This window comes from Bos mutus, chromosome 18 (genome assembly GCF_027580195.1).
Source record: "Bos mutus isolate GX-2022 chromosome 18, NWIPB_WYAK_1.1, whole genome shotgun sequence".
NCBI classification, from domain to species: Eukaryota; Metazoa; Chordata; class Mammalia; order Artiodactyla; family Bovidae; genus Bos; species Bos mutus.
The window spans coordinates 19494759-19515842 of NC_091634.1; the positions used below are offsets into that span (position 1 = coordinate 19494759).

The window sequence follows — 21084 nt, forward strand, 5'->3', positions numbered from 1 at the left end:
AGGGTTTGGTGAGCTCTGGCAGCAGCTGGCTGAGAACAACTCTTTCCATCTTCCGCCAGCATTCTTTCCAAGGAAGTTAATTTGTCATCAGAAAATGTAGTCACAGGTGCTTAAGTGAGCATTGAGTGTCTCTAGAAATGACTTCATAAAGTAAGAATATTTGTTTGGATTTTTGTATCTAGGTAAAAATAATCTGCACAATGAAGTTTATTCGTTGGGGTAGACTTTGTTGGACTTTGGGCCAAGGGGCCGTGTTGTCTGATGTTTCAATATGTATGTTCAAGATGCACAGCCCTTCTCTCTGTTGCTGAGACGCGTAGACCAGCCTGTCGAATGGTTCTCCTGTCTGTGTGTGCTCAGTCGCTCAGTCGCTCATTTGTGTCCGACTCTTTGCGACCCCATGGGCTGTAACCTGCCAGGCACCTCTGTCCATGGGATTCTCCAGGCAAGAATACTGGAATGGGTTGCCGTTTCCTCCTCCAGGTCTCCTGTCTGTGGGCCCACATACAACGCAGGGGACAGAGCTCGGCAGGCATTAGGAGAGAGACTGTGAGAGGCGGGGGAGGCCAGGACAACCTAGGTTGCCTTGGGGATGATAGTGCTGTGTGCATGCCACATTCCACACTTAGAGATGCTACATTCTACACACACACACACACACACTCACTCACACACACAGCCAGTACACTACCCACCTCCCACATCCCTGCTGGGTATTTGTTGTCAGAGCCCCGCTTCCTGGAGAGGTAAACGGGGAGCCCCTCTTCCAGCCTGATGAGGGTCTGCTGTGCGGCTGAGTGGGGGCAGGGAGAGGCACCGCCGGGCCCGCTCTGTGGGAGATAGCACCGATCGTCCCGGGTCCTCTGTTCTCAAGGACCTGCACTGCAGCTCATGACGTGTGAGAACATGGCTTATCGGCTTTTCCTGCAGGAGTCGGAGGGATTTGGTGACAGACTGTTCCTTAAGCAGAGAATGAGCTTACTGTCTCAGCTGACCTCAACGCCCATCGACTGCCTGTTTCAGGTAAGATACGGGAGGTCCCGAGGGTGCAAATGTGTGAGGAGTGCTCCGTCTTTTATTTTTTAATATATATTTATTTTTGTTTATTTGGCTGCTGCTGGGTCTTAGTTTCAGCATGTGGGATCTAGTTCCCGACCGGGGATCAGACCTGGGCCCCCTGCATTGGGAGTCTTAGCCACCGGGCCACCAGGGAAGTCCCAGGAGCTCTCCGTCTTTCCTCGCCTCTTGAGTCTCTGTAGAATCCATCAGGGTGGTTTGCATAGTTCAACACAGAAGTCCATTTTGTGCTCAAGGAGGCGCTAGGGATGCTGGGGTCTCATGGGATCAGTTTGCTGCCCGTCTTCTCTGATGTGAGCTGTGCTGCAGCCCTGCTGGATTGGGCCCCTGTGAGTGGAACCCTCTGCCTGGCTGTCCTCCTCTCTCCATTCAGCGAAACATAGCTTGTTCTTCACCGTCTGCTCAGTGGCACCTCACTGGCAGCTCTGCCAGAATCAGTGCCTCTTCTCAGCTCCAGGAACCTGCGTGATAGACACCTGTGTGCCCGCGCTGGGCTGGGAACACAGCACCTGCTGGTGGTTAGACCCCCAGGCAGTGCAGGAGGCTCCCTCCTCGGATCTGATCTACCACGGGGAGGCTGGTGAGGTGCCCTGGGAGGCAGTCATCAGGAGGCCACCAGCCAGAGTGCGTTCCATGAGCTCTGCGCCCCAGAAAGTCTCACTCCACATAGGAAACATATCCAGGAGTCACAGAGGTGAGCCCTGCAGTTGGCAGGGGTCTCCTACTAATTGCAGCTCTTTTGAAAGCCAAGGCTCTATTAGATTGTAAGACAATTGTAATCTAAAAGAAGGGTCAGAGTCTGCGCCAACCCTCAGGGTGGATTGTCCCCCCTTTGCCTGTTGCTCTGGAACTTTTGTCAGACTGTCGTTGTTTTAGTTATGGAAAAATCCTAACATTTGCAAAAGTAGAAGAGAGTAGTATGATGAACGAACCTCCATGTAGCCATCTCCCTAATCTTGTTTCATTTCTATCCCCTGGCCCCACTTTCACCATCCATCTAAATCATTTTGAAACAAGTCCCAGAGAACAAGTCATTTCATCCATCCACACATTGATGGGCTTCCCTGTTGGCTCAGATGGTAAAGAATCTGTCTGCAGTGCAGGAGATCTGGGTTCAATCCCTGGTTTGGGAAGATCCCCTGGAGGAGGGCGTGGCAACCCACTCCAGTATTCTTGCCTGGAGAATCCCCATGGACAGAGGAGCCTGGCAGGCTACAATCCCTGGGGTCGCAAAGAGTCAGGCACAAGTGAGCTACTAAGTACACACACATAGATATATGTTTCTGTAAGGATGCTTCAAAAATTCACAGTTTAGAGAACGAATCGTTCCGTCGTATCAACAGTGTTTTTGATGTCACTTTAGCACATTGCATCAGGTAACCAGAAGGAAGTGGAGAGACTTCTGAGTCAGGAAGACCAAGATAAAGATGCCGTCCAAAAGATGTGTCACCCTCTGTGTTTCTGTGATGACTGTGAGAAACTCGTCTCTGGGTAAGAGGGCCCCGCAGCACTGGGAAGGGGGAGACTCGGGGCCTGGGTGGAACTTTCCCCCTCGTTTGCTGTGCAATTTGGAATCAGAAACTTATCCTTGCTGCACTCTGCTGCTTCTGCTGTAAACTGGAGATGGTAACCTCCGCCTCTTCGGAGAATCAGATGAAATAAAAATATTTAGCACCCTCCTGGGCTGCTTAACCTGGGGAGGCGGGCAGAGGGCCTGCCCCTACCTCGGAAAGTGGGTTTTCGGATGGAGGACTGTCAGCTCCTCCCCACAACCTTTTCGGTCTCCTCTTATCTTTATCGGGCTCTTTGGCTGGGTGTCAAAGGCTGGAGGGCTGGGTGTGGGGAGGGTCCCAGCGGAAGCCATGGTTGATGCTCTCCGGGTCGCTGTAGAGGAGACCCAACTTGGATCACACCGGAGGTCTGTCTTCTGGTCCCAGGGCCCCAGCATGTCCTTACCTCGGTCTATTTCTCTGTATCCTCTTTCCCTTTTAGGAGGCTGAATGACCCCTCAGTTGTCACTCCATTCTCCAGAGACGACAGGGGTCACACACCGCTCCATGTGGCTGCCCTCTGTGGTATGTGGTCCAGCCTCTGTGCTCTCAGGGCAAAGGGATGGGGGCCAAGGGTGCCCCAGCAGAGCGTGGATGCTGGGGGAGGCGGTGTGGGGTGGTGGCAGGGATTGTATCACAGGCCCCCCACCCTGGGACCTTCATGTGCTGTCCCTGGGCTGGAAGAGCATGTGTCCGGGCTGTGTGGATGCCTGACACTGCTCTGGGCTGGTGTCCAGCCAGGGAAGGCTTGAATCTGAACTATGAGACTGAATTAAGGTTCTTATATTCCTGTTAAAAAAAATAACTTTACTATCTTTAATTTATTTTGTATTCTATATTCTTTTCCATCATGATTTATCATAGGATACTGAATTTAGTTCTCTGTCTTTTAAAGTGCACAAATAAAAGTGCACATTCAAGGTAGAAAACACAACATCTGTAAACTCTTGCATCCTGCAGTCGTCTAAAGATTGTTTTGATCCATGACTGAAACGTCACCATGCTTGAGTGTGTGTGTATATAAAAGATATGATATTGTGGGGCTCACACGGTCTGTGGGGTGCTTTTTTCCACTAGGAGATATGTAAGAACATTTCTCCATGTCAGTTTTTTTTTTCATGGTTGCACGGTATTCCACCCTTGAAGTGATGCACCCTGGACTCTTCTGTGGGCATCTAAGGCTCTTTTCTCCTCCCTTCTGTGGCTGCCGCAGGGGTGTTTAGGTGGGGTGGGGCCGAACTCCCTCCAGAGGGGAAGCATCACCCCAGGGTGTCCAGAGACTGCAGCGTGTGACTTGATGTTAGCTCTGGTTCCCCCCACACAGAAAGATACCTCCTGGCATGTCTCGTGCCAGCAGATGAGAGGGTGAAATAAAGCCGTGGCTTCGCTCAATGGTTTCAGAAAGCCCACCCTTTTCCCTTCTGTTCTGCAGGGCAGGCATCCCTCATCGACCTCCTGGTTTCCAAGGGCGCGGTGGTAAACGCCACGGACTACCACGGCTCCACCCCGCTCCACCTTGCGTGTCAGAAGGGCTATCAGAGCGTGACGGTGAGCAGCTGGGCTCTGCTCGAGGCCTTGCAGGGCTGGCCTCTCCTCTGCTCCACGTGGCTCTGTGAGGTCACGGCAAGCCTGGGGTCTCTGGCGCCTCCCCCAGAGTCTGCTGGGCCAAAGCTGTTAGGTGTAGATTAGAAACGTCACGGTAATCCGCGGTAAGACAGGCACCCCCCCAGATACTAGAAATATTTTAGATAGAGCCCCAACATGGATTTTCCCTTAGACTTAATACCTATGGTGAGAAGACAGTCCAGAAACTGGAAAGCAAAATTGTTTTGCCAGTCACTGATGTTTCGATTTCAGATGAAGTTGTTCGGTACATAAAGTGCCTCCGTTCCTGCTAGTGATTGATGGGGGTTGTTTTTCTTTTTTAAAAAGTTTTTATTGGAGTATAGTTGATTTATAATGTTGTGTTAGTTTCAGCAAAGTGAATCAGTTATGCATATATCCACTCTTTTTTTTCTTTTTAATGATCTCTAAACTTTTTTGCAGGAAAGATGCATGATACTTTTTTTGCTTTCATTTTTCAAATTTTTTCAATGTTTTTGTGTAGTTGAAGTATAGTTGATTTACCATGCATAAGTTGCAGATGCACAGCAAAGTGATTTGGTTATATGTATGTGTGTGTAGGTAGTGTATTTACAGTGTACAATCTTTTTTTTACCTTTTTAATTTAAATTTTTTTAGGCCAGTATATGTCTGACAATGCATACAAGTCTCAGCGCCCTGGGGTTGTGGGGAGCTGACCTTCACTGACTTATTAAGCACCAGGCCCAGGGCCAAGTACTTTTGTTTTTTGTAACTTTTTCTTTATTTTCTGGCCACGGCATGCAGGATCTTGACCAGGGATTGAACCCAGGCCCCTTTCAGCGGAAATGTGTTGTCCTAACCACTGGACCACCAGGGAAATCCCTATAGTATATATTCTTTTTCAGATTGGTTTCCATTATAGGGCTGATCTAATTGTAATTGTAATGTAAGTAGATAAGGTTGAAAATGGAGACTGGGCAACAACCCCCTGTAAGACCCCAGGCTGTGCTCCCCGAGGGCTCCAGCCTGCCCTGCCGTGCTCACTGGCGCTCACTGCTCTCTCCTCTCCCTTGGAAGCTGCTGCTAATGCACTACAAAGCCAGTGCCGAAGTGCAAGACAACAACGGTAACACCCCTCTGCACCTGGCCTGCACCTACGGCCACGAGGACGTAAGTGGTCCTTGCTGTCCCCGGGGAGGGGCCTTACCCTTTCTCACTGGAGGAGAAATGTGGATTTCACATTTGTTGCCTGTTGTATTTTATGTTGACAATTATTGGAACATTTGGTGTATTATTTTTTTAATTAAAAAATGTAAAAGCATATTACAGATGCTACATTGAAATAACAGAAATCTGAAAAGTAACTGCCCATTGTCTTTTCCTGAAATCTTATGCATCCTCCCTGCTGCCATCTGCTTCTTGCCTTTGTTCGTACTCAGTCTTTACATTTTATATTTTTGTGGTAATATCAAGGGATTTTACCATTTCCATTTTCGCTTAATATTTAACTGTGTATTTGTTTTTTTTCCCTAACCACTCTCTGCCTTGCTTCTCTCCATGGTGAAATATAGGTAGATTTATACAGACAAAGGGCTAGGTGGTTGAGGAGTGAAAATGAAATCATACTGTACACATGTTTAAAAAATATATTTATTCTTATTTGGCTGCATTGGGTCTTTGTGATGTACGGGATCTTTTGTTGCCGTTCGACGGTGGCATGTAGGATGGCTCAGCAAGCAAAGAATCTGCCTGGAGTGCAGGAGACACAGAAGATATGGATTCGATCCCTGGGTCGGCAAGATCCCCTGGAGAAGGAAATGGCAATCCGCTCTAGTATTCTTGCCTGGGAAATCCCATGGAGAGAGAAGCCTGGTGGGCTACAGTCCATGGGGTCGCAAAGAGTCAGACATGACTGAGCAACTAAGCACAGACATGCATACAATGTGGGATCTTAGTTCCCTGACCAGGGATCGAACCTGCATCCCCTGCATTGGAAGGCAGGCTCTTAACCACTGGACCACCGGGGAAGTCCCCCTGACATATTTTTATGCAGCTTATTTTCCTAACTTACTATATTGTGGACATCCTATAGGTCGATCAATGTAGATCTAGCCCATTCTGTAATCATTACACAATAATCCGTCGTGTGTATTGTGTCAGGGTCCCTGAGGCCACTCCCCAGTTCAGTGACTCACTGGGAAGGCTCACGGGACTCAGCGTCCAGTTGCTTCACAGCTCTGTTGTAGTGGAAGGACACAGAGCAAAACCAGCCAAGGGGAGGGTCCAAGGATAAAGCCTGGAGGAAACCAGGTACAGGCTTCCAAGAGTTGCTCCCTATGGAGTCACTCAGGACACACTTACTCCTCGAGCAGCGTAACAACACATGCACAGTGTTCTCCACCAGAAGCTCATTAGGGACTCAGTGCTCAAGATTTTGCTTGGAGGCTGGTAGTGTGAACCATATCTGCCTAGCATCTTTCAAATTCCATACTCCCAGAAGAACAGCAGGTGTTCAGCATAAACCATTGTTGGACAAACAGTTTAGGCCCAGTGAGCCCATCTTATCTATCAGTCAGGGCACTGTGAGAACGGTCCTCATATCCAAGCTCCCAAGGAACTTGGCCAGTCCAGGGCCAGACTTGCAGGTTGGCCTCTCACGGGATGATGGTCAGGCCTACTCTGGGAACTCCTTTCTACACATGATATGCGACAATTTATATTCAGCCATTCCAGTTGATTGGCAGTTGGGTTCTTAAAAAATAAAAATGATGTGTCCTGATCAGGTTACCTGGAACCCTGGAGGTGTAACATTCTATTACTGCATGTTTGCTTAGCAGATGGCACCTGGATCGAGTCGGGATACGGGCTGAGGCTGCAGGGTGCACAGATCTGCCGGGGCCTGGCCTGTGAGCTCACGGGGGCCTCTCCCATTCTGTTCGCAGTGCGTGAAGGCTCTGGTCTACTTTGACGTGCAGGCCTGCAGACTGGACATCGGTAACGAGAAGGGAGACACCCCCCTGCACATCGCTGCCCGCTGGGGTTACCAGGGCATCATCGAGACCTTGTTGCAGAACGGGGCGTCCACAGAGATCCAGAACAGGCTGAAGGAAACGCCCCTCAAGTGTGCGTTAAACTCAAAGGTAGCGTTTTTCCTCTCAGAGCAGCAGTATGATTAAAAAAAATAGCACCATCCGCAGGTCAGGTCTCTGCCGTGCTGCTCAAACTGCATCGGTCCCCAAGGCTAGCGTTTGTGCATACCCGCTGTGCTGCGTACCACACCTGGTTGTTAATGAGGTTCATGCAGTCATATTATTTTCCAACTTAGTAGGAGTTTTTCTCAGTGTCCTACCAAGAGCTGCTCCTGCAGAGTTTGCCTCTGAGGGCTGTTGGCTTGTGATTAGATAGAGTGAGAGGAGATGGGGCGGTGGGTCCGGCCAGGGAGAGCAGGGGCGGGGCATGGAGACAGCAGCATCAGCTCTGTTCCCTGTTCCTGTACCCTCAGCGCCTAAAACCTTATTCTGAGTCGGCCAGCTCTGGACGTCATTGGGTATAGTTTCCTCCATAAATGATTCGTTAATGAACTACTAGCCTCTCCTGCCAGTAACTTCTGATTACACGTAGTTTGGGGCCACATGTCATGCAGTGCTCACTTGCAAGTGGGTCGGGAATGGGGGGGGGTCCTTCCAGAGGCCAGGCCTGTATGCCTTGTGGCAGCAACCCTGTTGAAGGGATGCCCACAGAGAAGCGTTTGACCAACGAGCCGGGGGAGCACAGGGCCACCTGCCATGGCCATCCGTGGTCCTGATGTCCAGACCAGCCTGGCTGGTGGCTCGCACAGGTGATTCTGTTTCCATGCAGGTCTCCAGATGTCTCTCTCTGCACAGGCCCTACTTTTGCCTCTTGATGTTTTATCATTCCCAGCCCTCATCTAGGGAGTTCTTTTAGTTCCTTCCTGTCTTCTAGGAGTACCGGTTTTTGTTTTTAAACCACTTTATTGAGGTATGAGTGACATACAGAAAGCTCCTCAGATGGTAATAATTCTGCCTGCAATGCGGGAGACCTGAGTTCAATCCCTGGGTTGGGAAGATCCCCTGGAGAAGGAAATGGCAACCCACTCCAGTGTTCTTGCCTGGAAAATCCCATGGATGGAGGAGTCTGGTGGGCTATAGTCCATAGGGTCACAAAGAGTTGGACACGACTGAGCAATTTCACTTTCAGTTTCATTGAGGTATGCGTGACATACAGAAAGCTGTACACATTTAGCATATGCAACGTGATGGGTTTGGAGATAAGTCCATACCCATGAGACCAGCACCACAGTCTGTGCTGTAAACAGATGCATCACCTCCAGATGTTTACACTCCCGTGCCCTCTTTGTCTATTATTATTGTGTGTGTGATAAGGGCACAATGTAAGACCTAGTTTTTGGAGTTTTCTGAGCCAAGTTTTCAGAGGTTTAAATCCCTGCTCCTGGCCCCGGGGAGGGGAGCAGGCTCAGCTGCCCATGCCCTCACGGGGTCTCAGCTTTGCAGCAGCCAGAACTGGGGGACTGGGTGAGGCCACCCTTGGCTGGAGATGCCCATGAGGGGCTGAGGGCACCTCTGTCCTCGAGCTTCTCCCAAAGGCCCTTCCAGAAGGAGATCTGCAGACAGAAGAAGCAGACGGCCGTCCTGCCCGACTTTGAGCTGCCCCGACTTGAGGCCCCTGTCTGCCAGTGGAAAGGCCGTGTTTTAGGCCTGTGGACAACCAGCCCAGGCTGGACCAGGCAGCCTCTGAGGCCCCTCTGTGCCTGGGTTCCCTTGTTCCCCGAGCCCATTAATGGGGAGACCGGCTCCTCCTGTTGGACTTAGTGTGAACCCGAGTAGGTTTCCGCCCGCTGTGGGCCTGGCTGGGCTGTGTGCCCTCCCGAGGAGGTGGGGAGCACCATACAGGTGATGAGACTTCGGTGACTCATCTCAGGACTCATCTGCGTCCCCTTTGTCCTAGATTCTGTCCATCATGGAAGCCCACCATCTGTCCTTCGAGAGGAGGCAGAAGTCTTCAGAGGTAAGACGGCAGGGCTGCACTCATCGGCCCTGTTGCGACCAGCCTCTGTCTGGCCCTCACCCCCTCTCTTGCCGGGCTGTAGGTGTCTGTGCAGGCCCCTCAGTGCTCCATGGACTCCATCAGCCAGGGCTCCTCCACCTCCAGCTTCTCCTCCGTGTCGCTGAGCTCCAGGCAAGATGACCCCAAGAAGGACTACAGAGAGGTGAGGCCCCCAGACAGGAGGGTGGAGGGGGCCTGTGTTCTGGGGGCCACTTAGAGCCCCGGCCTGACGGGGGCCATGCCGTGCCCTTGGGGGAAGCCCAGCCTCCTCCTCCTTGCCCTTCATGGACACATGTGCTTAAGTGTCTGTGTGTGTGTGTATGCGAGTGGGTGTGTGTGATGGGAGGGGGAGTATTCTAAGAAGCCTACAGGTAGAGTCACCTGTAGGTCCACTGCTTTAAGATTATTTTACAGAGCACTTTCTCTGCCCTTCCATCCCGCTCTGTCAGCACACTTATTAACTTGGTGTGTCATTCCTGACTTCCTGCTGAGTTTATGGAGATAGTTACGTGTCCTCTCGCATTACTTTTTATAAAAGCTGACTTATACCCTGTTTTTTTGTTTTTGTTTTTCTGTCTAACTTACCTTAGAGCTTGTCCAGAGTCAGCCCACAGAGTAGATCATGGCATGGATGTGTCCCAGTTCCTCCCCTGTGGTTGGGGAGCCCTCACTGACCCCACCCCGGGGCCCCTCCACCCCTTCCACCCCTAGCTCAATGCAGAACCACAGCGAAGAAAAGCCTAGAGACATGCTCCAGGGCCTAACACAGGCCGGGAGTGGATCCATGAGCTTTAACCTCATGGTATCCTAGCTGGTGGATAACGAGAGCTGAACAGATGCAGGTCTGACGGGTGGTCGCCCTCTTAGGAAGCACTTGGGCTCCAGGTGGCTGGTGTCCCCCTGTGCCACACAAGTGGCAGGTCATCTTATAGGCCTTATGTGGAAGGTGCCCTGTGCGAACAACTTCGGGGGTGTGTTTGAAAGATACTGAATGAAATCAAGAGACGGGAAAGCTACTAGGTCTTCAGAATGCTCTTTTTTTGGTTTGTTTTTCTAATAATAACATGAATTTCACCTTTATTTATTCTTTTTGACCATGAGGCTTCTGGGAGCTTAATTTCCAGACCAGGGATTGAATCCAGGCCCCCAGCAGTGGAAACACTGAGTTCTAACCACTGGACCACTAGGGAATGCCCAGAATGTGATTTGTATTGTTTCTAGTCTTACCATATTATTATATTTTCCCTTACATTCTTTTTCCTTTTATTAAGGTAGAAAAACTTTTAAGAGCTGTTGCTGATGGAGACCTGGAAATGGTGAGTTTTGTTTATTAATTAATAGTTTATTTTTTAGAAAGATTTAGGTTCATAGCAAAATTGAGCAGGAAGTACAGACAGAGTTCCTATATCCTATCTCCAAACACATAAACCTCTATAAAAATGGTGAGTTTTTAGAAGTGAATTTCAAACGGCTTGCTCTCAGCTGAAGCAGCTGTGCCCGTGTGTTTGGTCTTCAGGTGAGTCAGGAGCTGTGGGGGGTCTTTGTTCACGTTCATGCAGAAGGGGTGCATTTCATGAGTGATGGTGATGGGATGGGACGTACCCCCCAACAAGTAACGAGGCAGGTGGGATAAAGCCTCAGAGGAAGCCTGCCCCCGCCTTTTAGACATTCATATTCCAGGAGGGTGGCGATGCTGGCAAGAGGGCCGGATCCCACTAGCCAGGAGCAAGGTGAACAGATTGGGTAGGGGATGGGTAGAGGTGGCGAAGGGGAGGACAGAGCACAGAGGGCCTTGGTGTGGCCCTGCAAGGAGCTGTGGGCAGTGTGGCATCCTGGTCAGGAGGCTGAGTCCCAGGCTCGGAGCTGAAAGGACCCACAACAAGCAAGTGTCCAGATGAGACGGCGCTAAGGTGTGCGTCCTAACCCTTCCTGTCAGGCGACGGGGAACAGCTGTGATGAGATCACTGGAAACACTCATGGGCAGTCCCCCTGGCTTATCTGAGGCTTCCTGAAAGGAATTTGTTCTGTCTTCCACTTTATTTTTTAAAAATTTAAAAAAAAAAATTTTTTTTTTTTTTTAATTTATTTGGCTACAACGGGTCTTAGATGCAGCATGCGGGATCTCTAGTCGTGGCCTGTGGGATCTAGTTTCCTGACCAGGAATTAAACCGAGGCCCCCTGAGTTGGGAGGAAGGAATCTGAGCCACAGGACCAGGGAAGTCCCCTGACTTCCACTTTAAAAGGAGTAAATTAGCCCTTACCAGATTTGGAGCCTTGAGTGGATCGGGTTTACAAGAGCGCTTTTAAGAGTCATGTTTCAAGAGTGCTTCTCAAGGATGGTGGAGTTTGGGGTGGTGGACAGAATTTCCTGGGATTTGATTAGCACAGTCTCCGGGGGTATATGGAGTCTGAACATAGTTATCAGTGTCTTAGCCTCTGCCCAGAGCCCACTGTGAACCCCCAGCCTGACTCACAGCTCCTCTCATGGGAGGATCTGGGGTATGGATCTGGCTGGTGCCGGCTGCTGCCCTCTCGAGACCAGCCCCAGGGAAGTCAGCGTTCTTTAGGGAAGCCAAGGAGGAGTTTCTCAGGCTCCTATGAGTGTAGAGAAGAGACCGACCCTTCTGTGTCATGACACATCTGCTTTCATCCTGTGGGCGGGCGAGGGGGTGGGGCCACTCACGGAGGAGCTGAGCAGAGGCAGGCTGCCCGGTGCCCGGTGGTCACCACCCAAACCCATCCACACACGACACAGCCCCCATCCCACAGCCCGAGGCCACCGCCCTCAGCCCCCTTCCCCCATCGTATATCTTCTAACCACCGCCAAGAGGAATCGCCCTGAGTCCAGTCTGTCCCAGCCAGCCTGGGAGGTGAGGCCCCGGGGTCAGGTGAGGCCTTCGGCCTGGATGGAATATTTGCTGTCAGCAGTGTGGAGGGGCCCTGGAGGGGGGGTGTTTGGAGGGGCATGGGATCTTCCTGGGGCCCTCTGTCACCCCTTGCAGGCATTTGCTGGCTTCCCCAGGGCTCAGAACCAGGCCTGGAAATGTATTTGTGTTTTCTCACATTTAATATCCCAGAAACTGGCCTTTACTGGAACATAAATTTGACCTGTTAGGGGTCTTTCCAGTGCTTTCGCCTGTGGGCTACAGCATTAAGGTGGAAGGGATGCTTGTGAAGTCAGAGAGTCTGTGTTTAGGTTCTGGCCACCACTTCCTCATCATGTGGTCTTGAACAAGTTGTTGGCCCCTTGGAGTGAGTCTGCTCCCTGATAAGATGAGACAGACTGCTTGTCGAAGGAGGACAATTAGATAACATAAGAGGACGTAACATAAGAGGAGGTGCTCGCGAGATGCTCTAGGACCAGGGCTTTAAAGCTGTCACCCTGAAGCAGCACCACGCTGCCCCTTTCTAAGACAGAAGAGAAGAATCTAATGCAATCTGCAGAAATGGTAGCTCCATCTCTCTGTCACCACTAAAAGGATTTAGAAAGGCCTGAGCACAGGAGACCCTGGAGTCCTCAAGAAAGAGCACCATCATGCATAAGGTACTTCCGTGGTGGTGGAGATGTAGGTCCTGATTTGGGAACATTTATGTGTGTGTGTGGATGTGTGTGCATATGGTGTGTGTGTGGTGTGTGTGTAGGACACTGTATGTGTGTGTGTGTGCATGTAGGACACCATAGCTTGTACAGGAGCTGAGGATGGGTTTTCAGTCCGCATCTCTCCTCACTGCCTGACACCAGGTGCGTTACCTGTTGGAGTGGACGGAGGAGGACCTGGATGAAGCAGAAGACGCTGTTGGGGCGGTGGAGCTTGAGTTCTGTCACCCCTTGTGCCAGTGCCCCAAGTGTGCTCCAGCTCAAAAGGTTTGGCGTCTCTTCTGTTGGAAGGTGGGGGCGGGAGTAGGCGGCCAGTTCTTCTTTCTCCCTCTAGGAAAGTCGTCCCCTTCTCAGCCAGCTAAGGCCGAGTGGCTGGCTGTAGGTGTCCCTTGAGACCCAGCTCAAGGTAGGGGAAAGTGGACACGCATGCAGGATCAGCTTGGGCTGCCTGCCTTCTGAACGCGCAGGTCAGGGCACAGGGCCACGCACGAGGGTTTAGTGTTTCAGCGGTTCTCAGGGCCCCTGAGTCACAAGGCAGGAGCTTATGAACAGACACACACCAAGGGGCTGTGTCCGTGTGGCCGTGGTCCCCTGGGGAGGCTGCAGGCGACATCAGCTGCCCTCTGCCTTGGCTCATGTTGGTGCACCCTCTGTGGGAGGGCCCCCCTCCTAGCACAGAGAGACCCCTGTCCCCTCTCCACCCCCCATTTCCCGCAGTGGTAATAGCTTGCAAAAGCACAGTACGTACCCTGACCAGGGCATCGCCATGGACACAGTCCATCCGTCTTAGATCTCCCGTTTTACTTGTGCTTGTGTGCATGTATATATGTTTAGTTCTGTCTCATTTACACATGTGAAGGTTTGTGCATCCACCACCACAGTCACGGTACAGATCAGTGTTCACATCACAAGGAAAATCACTCATGTTGCCTCTAATAACCACACCTCCTCACCCCACCCCACCATCCCTGGCCCCTAGTCACCACTATCTGTTCCTCAGCTCTAATGTTTTTGTCATTTCAAAAATGTTATATAAATGTCATCAATACGGCATGCACCCATCGGGGACTAGCTCTGCTCATTCAGCCTAATTCCAGGTCGTAGCGTGTCATCAACATTTTGTTCTTTATCACTGAGCAAGCTGTAACACGCCACTGGGCTGGAAGAGGGTGAGGGGTTAATTTAATCACAGCATGAAGCAATTTACTTTTGTGTCTTTTTGAGAAATTACAAAGGAGAAAAAGGTAGTAGGTTTTAAGTGAGCAGGAACGTAAGTTTATCTGACAAATTCAGCAGACACTGTGATGTGTAATTCCGTTTTTTTTTTTTTTTACAATTAATGAACTGTGAGGTGGAAAAAACAAAGTAAACAGCAAGAAGAACAGCAGAGATACAGTGATTGCCTCCAGCCATACAGTCATCGGCTGGGCCTGAGGTGCTACTTCACATCACATCCTTTGAAACAGCATCTGCCTTTTTTAATCCCTTTGATTTTTAAGCAGCCCACGTAGGAGAGGTCAGTTTTCAGGTTCTTGGACTGTGAATATCCAGCAGCATGGGGACAGAACAAAAGTCACACATCCCAGCGTGCACTCTGCTGCAAAGGTTCATGTGAGCGACAGTCTCAGCCATCTCTTAGGTTAGAGACACCCATGGTGAAGCTTTTTTTAATAAGGTAGTATTATCTTGCTCTGTATCTGTTTTGTAAAGTCAAATTACTTTTCTTAACATGGGACCTTGAGTTAGACAGCACATGAGTACATACTATATATACAAAATCATTTACAGCTGCTCAAAAACAATGAACCACTTAGGTAAACATTTAACAGGACATGGATAGGTTCTGCATGCTGGAAATCACAAAATGTTGATGAAAAAAATCAATCAAAGAATGCCTAAATACTCAGAGAGATAAACAGACTCATGAAGCCTCGACATAGGAAAGAAGTTATTTCTCCCCAGATTGATCTACAGTTTTAATGCAATTCTTATCAAAATCCTAACAAAGCTTTTGTAGACATAGACAAGCTAATTTTAAAATTTATACGGAAAGGTGCAGGTCCCAGAATACTCAACAACAATCCTGGCAAAGAAGAATAAATTAGGATCACTCTACCCAATATTAAGGCTGACTATGTAGATACACTCATCAAAACAGTGTGGCCCAGGTGGAGGGACAGACACACAGATCAGACAGATCAGAGCGCTCAGAAACAGACCCACACAGACATGGCTGCGGAGGTCCAACAGGAAGGTGGTGGGGAAAGGACAGCCTTTTCAACAGATGGGGCTGGAGCAAACGGACATGTTCAGGAAAAAAAATAAAGAATCTCAACCTAAACTCACACCTTGTACAAAAACTGATGCAAAGTGGATCACAGACCTAACTGTAAAATGTAAAATTATAAAACTTTTAGAAAAAAAATACGGGGAAATCTTTGGAATCCAGCATTTAAGCAGAGAGTTCTTAGACTGGACACCCACAGCATGATCCATAAAGGACAATGGATAAACTGGACTTCTCATTTATTTTTTTAATTAATTAATTTATTTTAATTGGAGGCTAGTTACAATATTGTAGTGGTTTTTGCCATACGTTGACATGAATCAGCCATGGGTGTACATGTGCTCCCCATCCTGAACCCCCCTCCTACCTCCCTCCCCATCCCATCCCTCAGGGTCATCCCAGTGCACCAGCCCTGAGCACCCTGTCTCATGCATCGAACCTGGACTGGCGATCTATTTCACGTATGATATTATACATGTTTCAATGCTATTCTCTCAAATCATCCCACTCTCGCCTTCTCCCACAGAGTCCAGAAGACTGTTCTTCTGTGTCTCTTTTACTGTCTCGCATATAGGGTCATCATTACCATCTTTCTAAATTCCATATATATGCGTTAGTATACTGTATTGGCGTTTTTCTTTCTGGCTTACTTCACTCTGTATAATAGGCTCCAGTTTCATCCACCTCATTAGAACTGATTCAAAGCTTTCTTATCCATTTGTCTGCCAATGGACATCTAGGTTGCTTCCATGTCTTAGCTATTGTAAACAGTGCTGCAATGAACATTGGGGTACACATGTCTCTTTCAGTTCTGGTTTCCTTCGTGTGATTGCCCAGCAATGGGATTGCTGGGTCATATGGCAGTTCTATTTCCAGTTTTTTAAAGAATCTCCACACTGTTCTCCATAGTAGCTGTACTAGTTTGCATTCCCACCAACAGTGTAAGAGGGTTCCCTTTTCTCCACACCCTCTCCAGCATTTATTGTTTGTAGACTTTTGAATAGCAGCCATTCTGACCAGTGTGAGATGTTACCTCATTGTGGTTTTGATTTGCATTTCTCTGATAAAGAGTGATGTTGAGCATCTTTTCATGTGTTTGTTAGCCATCTATATGTCTTCTTTGGAGAAATGTCTGTTTAGTTCTTTGGCCCATTTTTTGATTGGGTCATTTATTTTTCTGGAATTGAGCTGCAAGAGCTGCTTGTATATTTTTTAGATTAATTCTTTGTCAGTTGCTTCATTTGCTATTATTTTCTCCTATTCTTAAGGCTGTCTTTTCACCTTGCTTATAGTTTCCTTCATTGTGCAAAGTTTAATTAGGTCCCATTTCTTTATTTTTGCTTTTATTTCCATTGCTCTGCGAGGTGGGTCATAGAGGATCCTGCTGTGATTTATGTTGGAGAGTGTTTTGCCTATGTTCTCCTTTAGGAATTTTATAGTTACTGGTCTTACGTTTAGATCTTTAATCCATTTTGAGTTTATTTTTGTGTATGGTGTTAGAAAGTGTTCTAGTTTCATTCTTTTACAAGTGGTTGACCAGTTTTCCCAGTACCACTTGTTAAAGAGGTTATCTTTTCTCCACTGTATATTCTTGCCTCCTTTGTCAAAGATAAGGTGTCCATAGGAGCGTGGATTTGTCTCTGGGCTTTCTATTTTGTTCCACTGATCTGTATTTCTGTCTTTGTGCCAATACCATACTGTCTTGATGACTGTAGCTTTGTGGTATAGTTGGACTTCTCATTTAGAAACTTGCCCTGTGGAAACCCATGCAAAGAAGCTACAGGCAAACTACTGACTTAAAAGAAAATGTCTGCAAACCATGTATCTGACAAAGGGCCAGAATCTAGACTATACAAAGAACCTCCAAAACTCAATAGTAAAAACAAACCAGTAAGAAAATGGGCATAGAAAATGAACGTTCATTTCACCGAAGAACATTTAAAGATGGCAAATAAGCATGTGAAAGGATGTTAAAGGTCATCACCCTTCAGGGAAATGCAAAGTATAACCACCATGAGACAGTGCTACGCACCTAGCAGAAGGGCTAAAATAAAAATTAGTGAAAAGTGACAATACCAAATGTTGGTGAGGATGCGGGGAAATTGGTTACTCATCCATTGCTGCTAGGAATGTAAAAGCCACTTTGGAAAAATGTGTGTGGTGTTGTTCCGTATAAAACTAACCATAGAATTACCCTGTAATTGCAATATGATTCAGCAGTTGCTTTCCTTATTGATCTTAGTGGAATGGAAGATCCACTAAGGGCAACTGATCTTTGTGGAATGGAAACATGTTCTCACAAAAACCTGTAAACAAATGTACACAGCAACTTAAAAAAAATTTTTTTATTGGAGTATAGTTGCTTTACAATGTTGTGTTAGTTTCTGCTGTACAAAGTGAATCCGCTCTATACTATACCCCCTCTTTTGCATTTCCTTCCCATTTAGGTCACCACTGAGTCAAGTTCCCTGTGCTGTACAGCCATTTCTCATTAGTTATTGGTTTTATACATAGGATCAATACTGCATATATGTCAATCCCAATCTCCCAATTCATCCCTCACCTTACCCCCTTTGGTGTTCCATACCTTTGTTCTCTACGTCTGTGTCTTTATTTCTGCTAATAGGTTCATCAGCAACTTTATTTGCCATATCCCCAAACCAGAGACAACCCACATGTCCTTCAACAGATTAACTGGCTAAACGAAGTGCATCAGGCTCAGTGGTAAAGAATAAACTGTTGATTACTCGAAACAACCTGGGATCAGGGCATTTAGTTGTCTCCTGCTTTGGGCTTTGTGAATAAACCAACCAAGAACATTTGTGTGTACAGGTCTTTGTGTAAACATATGTCTACTTGGGTAATTATCCATGAGTATAATTGATATGTTACACAGGACTGGAAAAGGTCAGTTTTCATTCCAATCCCAAAGAAAGGCATTACCAAAGAATGCTCAAACTACCGCACAATTGCACTCATCTCACACGCTAGTAAAGTAATGCTCAAAATTCTCCAAGCCAGGCTTCAGCAATATGTGAACCGTGAACTTCCAGATGTTCAAGCTGGTTTTAGAAAAGGCAGAGGTACCAGAGGTTCAAATTGCCAACATCCCCTGGATCATTGAAAAAGCAAGAGAGTTCCAGAAAAACATCTATTTCTGCTTTATTGACTATGCCAAAGCCCTTGACTGTGTGGATCACAATAAACTGTGGAAAATTCTGAAAGAGACGGGAATACCAGACCACCTGACCTGCCTCTTGAGAAACCTATATGCAGGTCAGGAAGCAACAGTTAGAACTGGACATGGAACAACAGACTGGTTCCAAATAGGAAAAGGAGTACGTCAAGGCTGTATATTGTCACCCTGCTTATTTAACGTATATGCAGAGTACATCATGAGAAACGCTGGACTGGAAGAAACACAAGCTGGAATCAAGATTGCCGGGAGAAATATCAATAACCTCAGATATGCAGATGACACCACCCTTATGGCAGAAAGTGAAGAGGAACTAAAAAGCCTCTTGATGAAAGTGAAAGTGGAAAGTGAAAAAGTTGGCTTAAAGCTCAACATTCAGAAAACGAAGATCATGGCATCCGGTCCCATCATTTCATGGGAAATAGGTGGGGAAACAGTGGAAACAGTGGCTGACTTTATTTTTTGGGGCTCCAGAATCACTGCAGATGGTGATTGCAGCCATGAAATTAAAAGACACTTAATCCTTGGAAGGAAAGTTATGACCAACCTAGATAGCATATTGAAAAGCAGAGACATTACTTTGCCAACAAAGGTCTGTCTAGTCAAGGCTTATGGTTTTTCCAGGAGTCATGTATGGATGTGAGAGTTGAAATATAAAGAAAGCTGAGCGCAGAAGAACTGATGATTTTGAATTGTGGTGTTTGAGAAGACTCTTGAGAGTCCCGTGGACCGCAAGGAGATCCAACCAGTCCATCCTAAAGGAGATCAGTCCTGGGTGTTCATTGGAAGGACTGATGTTGAAGCTGAAACTCCAGTACTTTGGCCACCTGATGCAGAGAGCTGACTCATTGGAAAAGACCCTGATGCTGGGAAAGACTGAGGGCAGGAGGAGAAGGGGACGACAGAGGATGAGGTGGTTCGATGGCATCACTAACACAATGGGCATGGGTTTGGGTAGAATCCGGGAGTTGGTGATGGACAGGGGGTCCTGGCGTGCTGTGATTCATGGGGTCGCAAAGAGTCAGACACGACTGAGCGACTGAACTGACACAGGAGGTATATGTTAACTTCATAAGAAATGGCCAGTTTTCCAGTGATTATAGCATTTTTCATTCCCCACCAGCAGGGTGTGAGAGTTCTAGTTGACTTATATCCTGGTCAACAATTGGTATTTTGACTTTTTAACTTTAGCCCTTCTGGTAAGTGTGCAGTGGTGTTTCATCATGTTTTTCCCCTTCTACTTCTTCACTTGTTTGTGGTTTTTGAAGTATAACTTATGTACAGTAAAATTCACCCTTTAAGTTCAGCATAGTTTTTTAAAGAGATAATATTATTAATCATCAAGAAGTGAACTAGATAACCCAAGTTTTAATCCTTGATCAGTCACAGAAACCACTGACATACTCATTCCACTATCAAATACTTGATCCAGCATCACAATTCAATGTTTATTTTTAGTTCTATTTCTTTGTTTTGTTTGCCCTTTTAATTTAGTGATTGATTTTCCTTGTATCTGCATGATTGGTTTTAAAACTATTGTGAATAATAAAGAAGTTCCATGATAAACATGAAGGGGAGCTTCAGCTTGAGAGATAAATAGCCAACAGCTTTCTGAGGTTTGACAAACGAATGCTTAACCACCAGCGCAGGCAAGAGAATAGACTGTCTATCACCCCCGATATTCCCTCCCGCCCCTTTGAAGTTGGCTGGATTGCATGTTCCCTCTCCCGACTGTCACTTATGTGCTTCGTGACCCTTTAGTTTTGTGATTCTTGGTTTGATTTGCATTTCCCTGGTAACTAAAGATGTTATTTTATGTGCTCATTTTTTACTATTTATTTGGCTGTGCTGGGTCTTAGTTGCTGCGTGTGACCTCTTAGTTGGGGCATGTGGGATCTCGTTCCCCTACCAGGTACCAAACCTGGGTCTGCTGCATCGGGAGCATGGAGTCCCAGCTACTGGACCAGCAGGGGAGTCCCTTAGGTGCTCCCCCACCAAGCTCAACTGTCTTTTGTGCCGCTGCTGCTGCTGCTAAGTCAGTTCAGTCGTGTCTGACTCTGTGTGACCCCATAGACAGCAGCCCACCAGGCTCCCCTGTCCCCGGGATTCTCTAGGCAAGAACACTGGAGTGGGTTGCCATTTCCTTCTCCAATGCATGAAAGTGAAAAGTGAAAGTGAAGTCGCTGAGTCGCGTCTGACTCTTTGCGACCTCATGGACTGCAGCCCACCAGGCTCCTCCGTCCATGGGATTTTCCAGGCAAGAGTACTGGAGTGGGGTGCCATTGCCTTCTCCGGTCTTTTGTGAAGCCTTTTGTGAAGTCCTTTGAAAATCTTTTACCTATTTTTTTTTAAAGTTGGATTGTCTTACTGAGTTGTAAGCGAGCTTGTTCTGTTTTGAATTTCTGGTTGGTACAAGTCCTTTGTCGGATATACATATTGCAAACATTTTTTTCCCTGTCTGTGACCTGCCTTTTCATTTTCTTACTTGCCTTATGCAAAGAGCAAGTATTAAATATTTTTATTGTCCAGTTTATCAAACTTTTGCTTTTTGTGTCCTAGCTATTCTTTGCCCATCCCAGCGTAGCAGAGATTTTCCTTTGTGTTCAAATGTAATAGCTGTAGCTTTTACATTTAGGTCTGCGATGCACTTTAGTGTGTGTGTTGGGTGTGAGGTAAGGGTTGATGGGCAGTTTCTGCCTATATGGAT

General features: G+C 47.5%; 1 protein-coding gene across 2 annotated transcripts in view; it reads left to right on the forward strand.

Annotated features, from left to right (window-relative positions):
• Positions 1 to 21084, forward strand: part of ANKRD27 (ankyrin repeat domain 27) — a 60802-nt gene that overhangs the window by 31443 nt on the left and 8275 nt on the right. For both annotated transcript variants that reach the window (XM_070388013.1, XM_005897754.3), the window contains exons 13-22: positions 931 to 1023; positions 2441 to 2568; positions 3070 to 3152; positions 4060 to 4175; positions 5289 to 5381; positions 7154 to 7351; positions 9198 to 9257; positions 9340 to 9459; positions 10568 to 10612; positions 13039 to 13161. In XM_070388013.1, the coding sequence (XP_070244114.1) occupies positions 931 to 1023; positions 2441 to 2568; positions 3070 to 3152; positions 4060 to 4175; positions 5289 to 5381; positions 7154 to 7351; positions 9198 to 9257; positions 9340 to 9459; positions 10568 to 10612; positions 13039 to 13161 (1059 nt within the window). The remainder of the gene's footprint in view (positions 1 to 930; positions 1024 to 2440; positions 2569 to 3069; positions 3153 to 4059; positions 4176 to 5288; positions 5382 to 7153; positions 7352 to 9197; positions 9258 to 9339; positions 9460 to 10567; positions 10613 to 13038; positions 13162 to 21084) is intronic.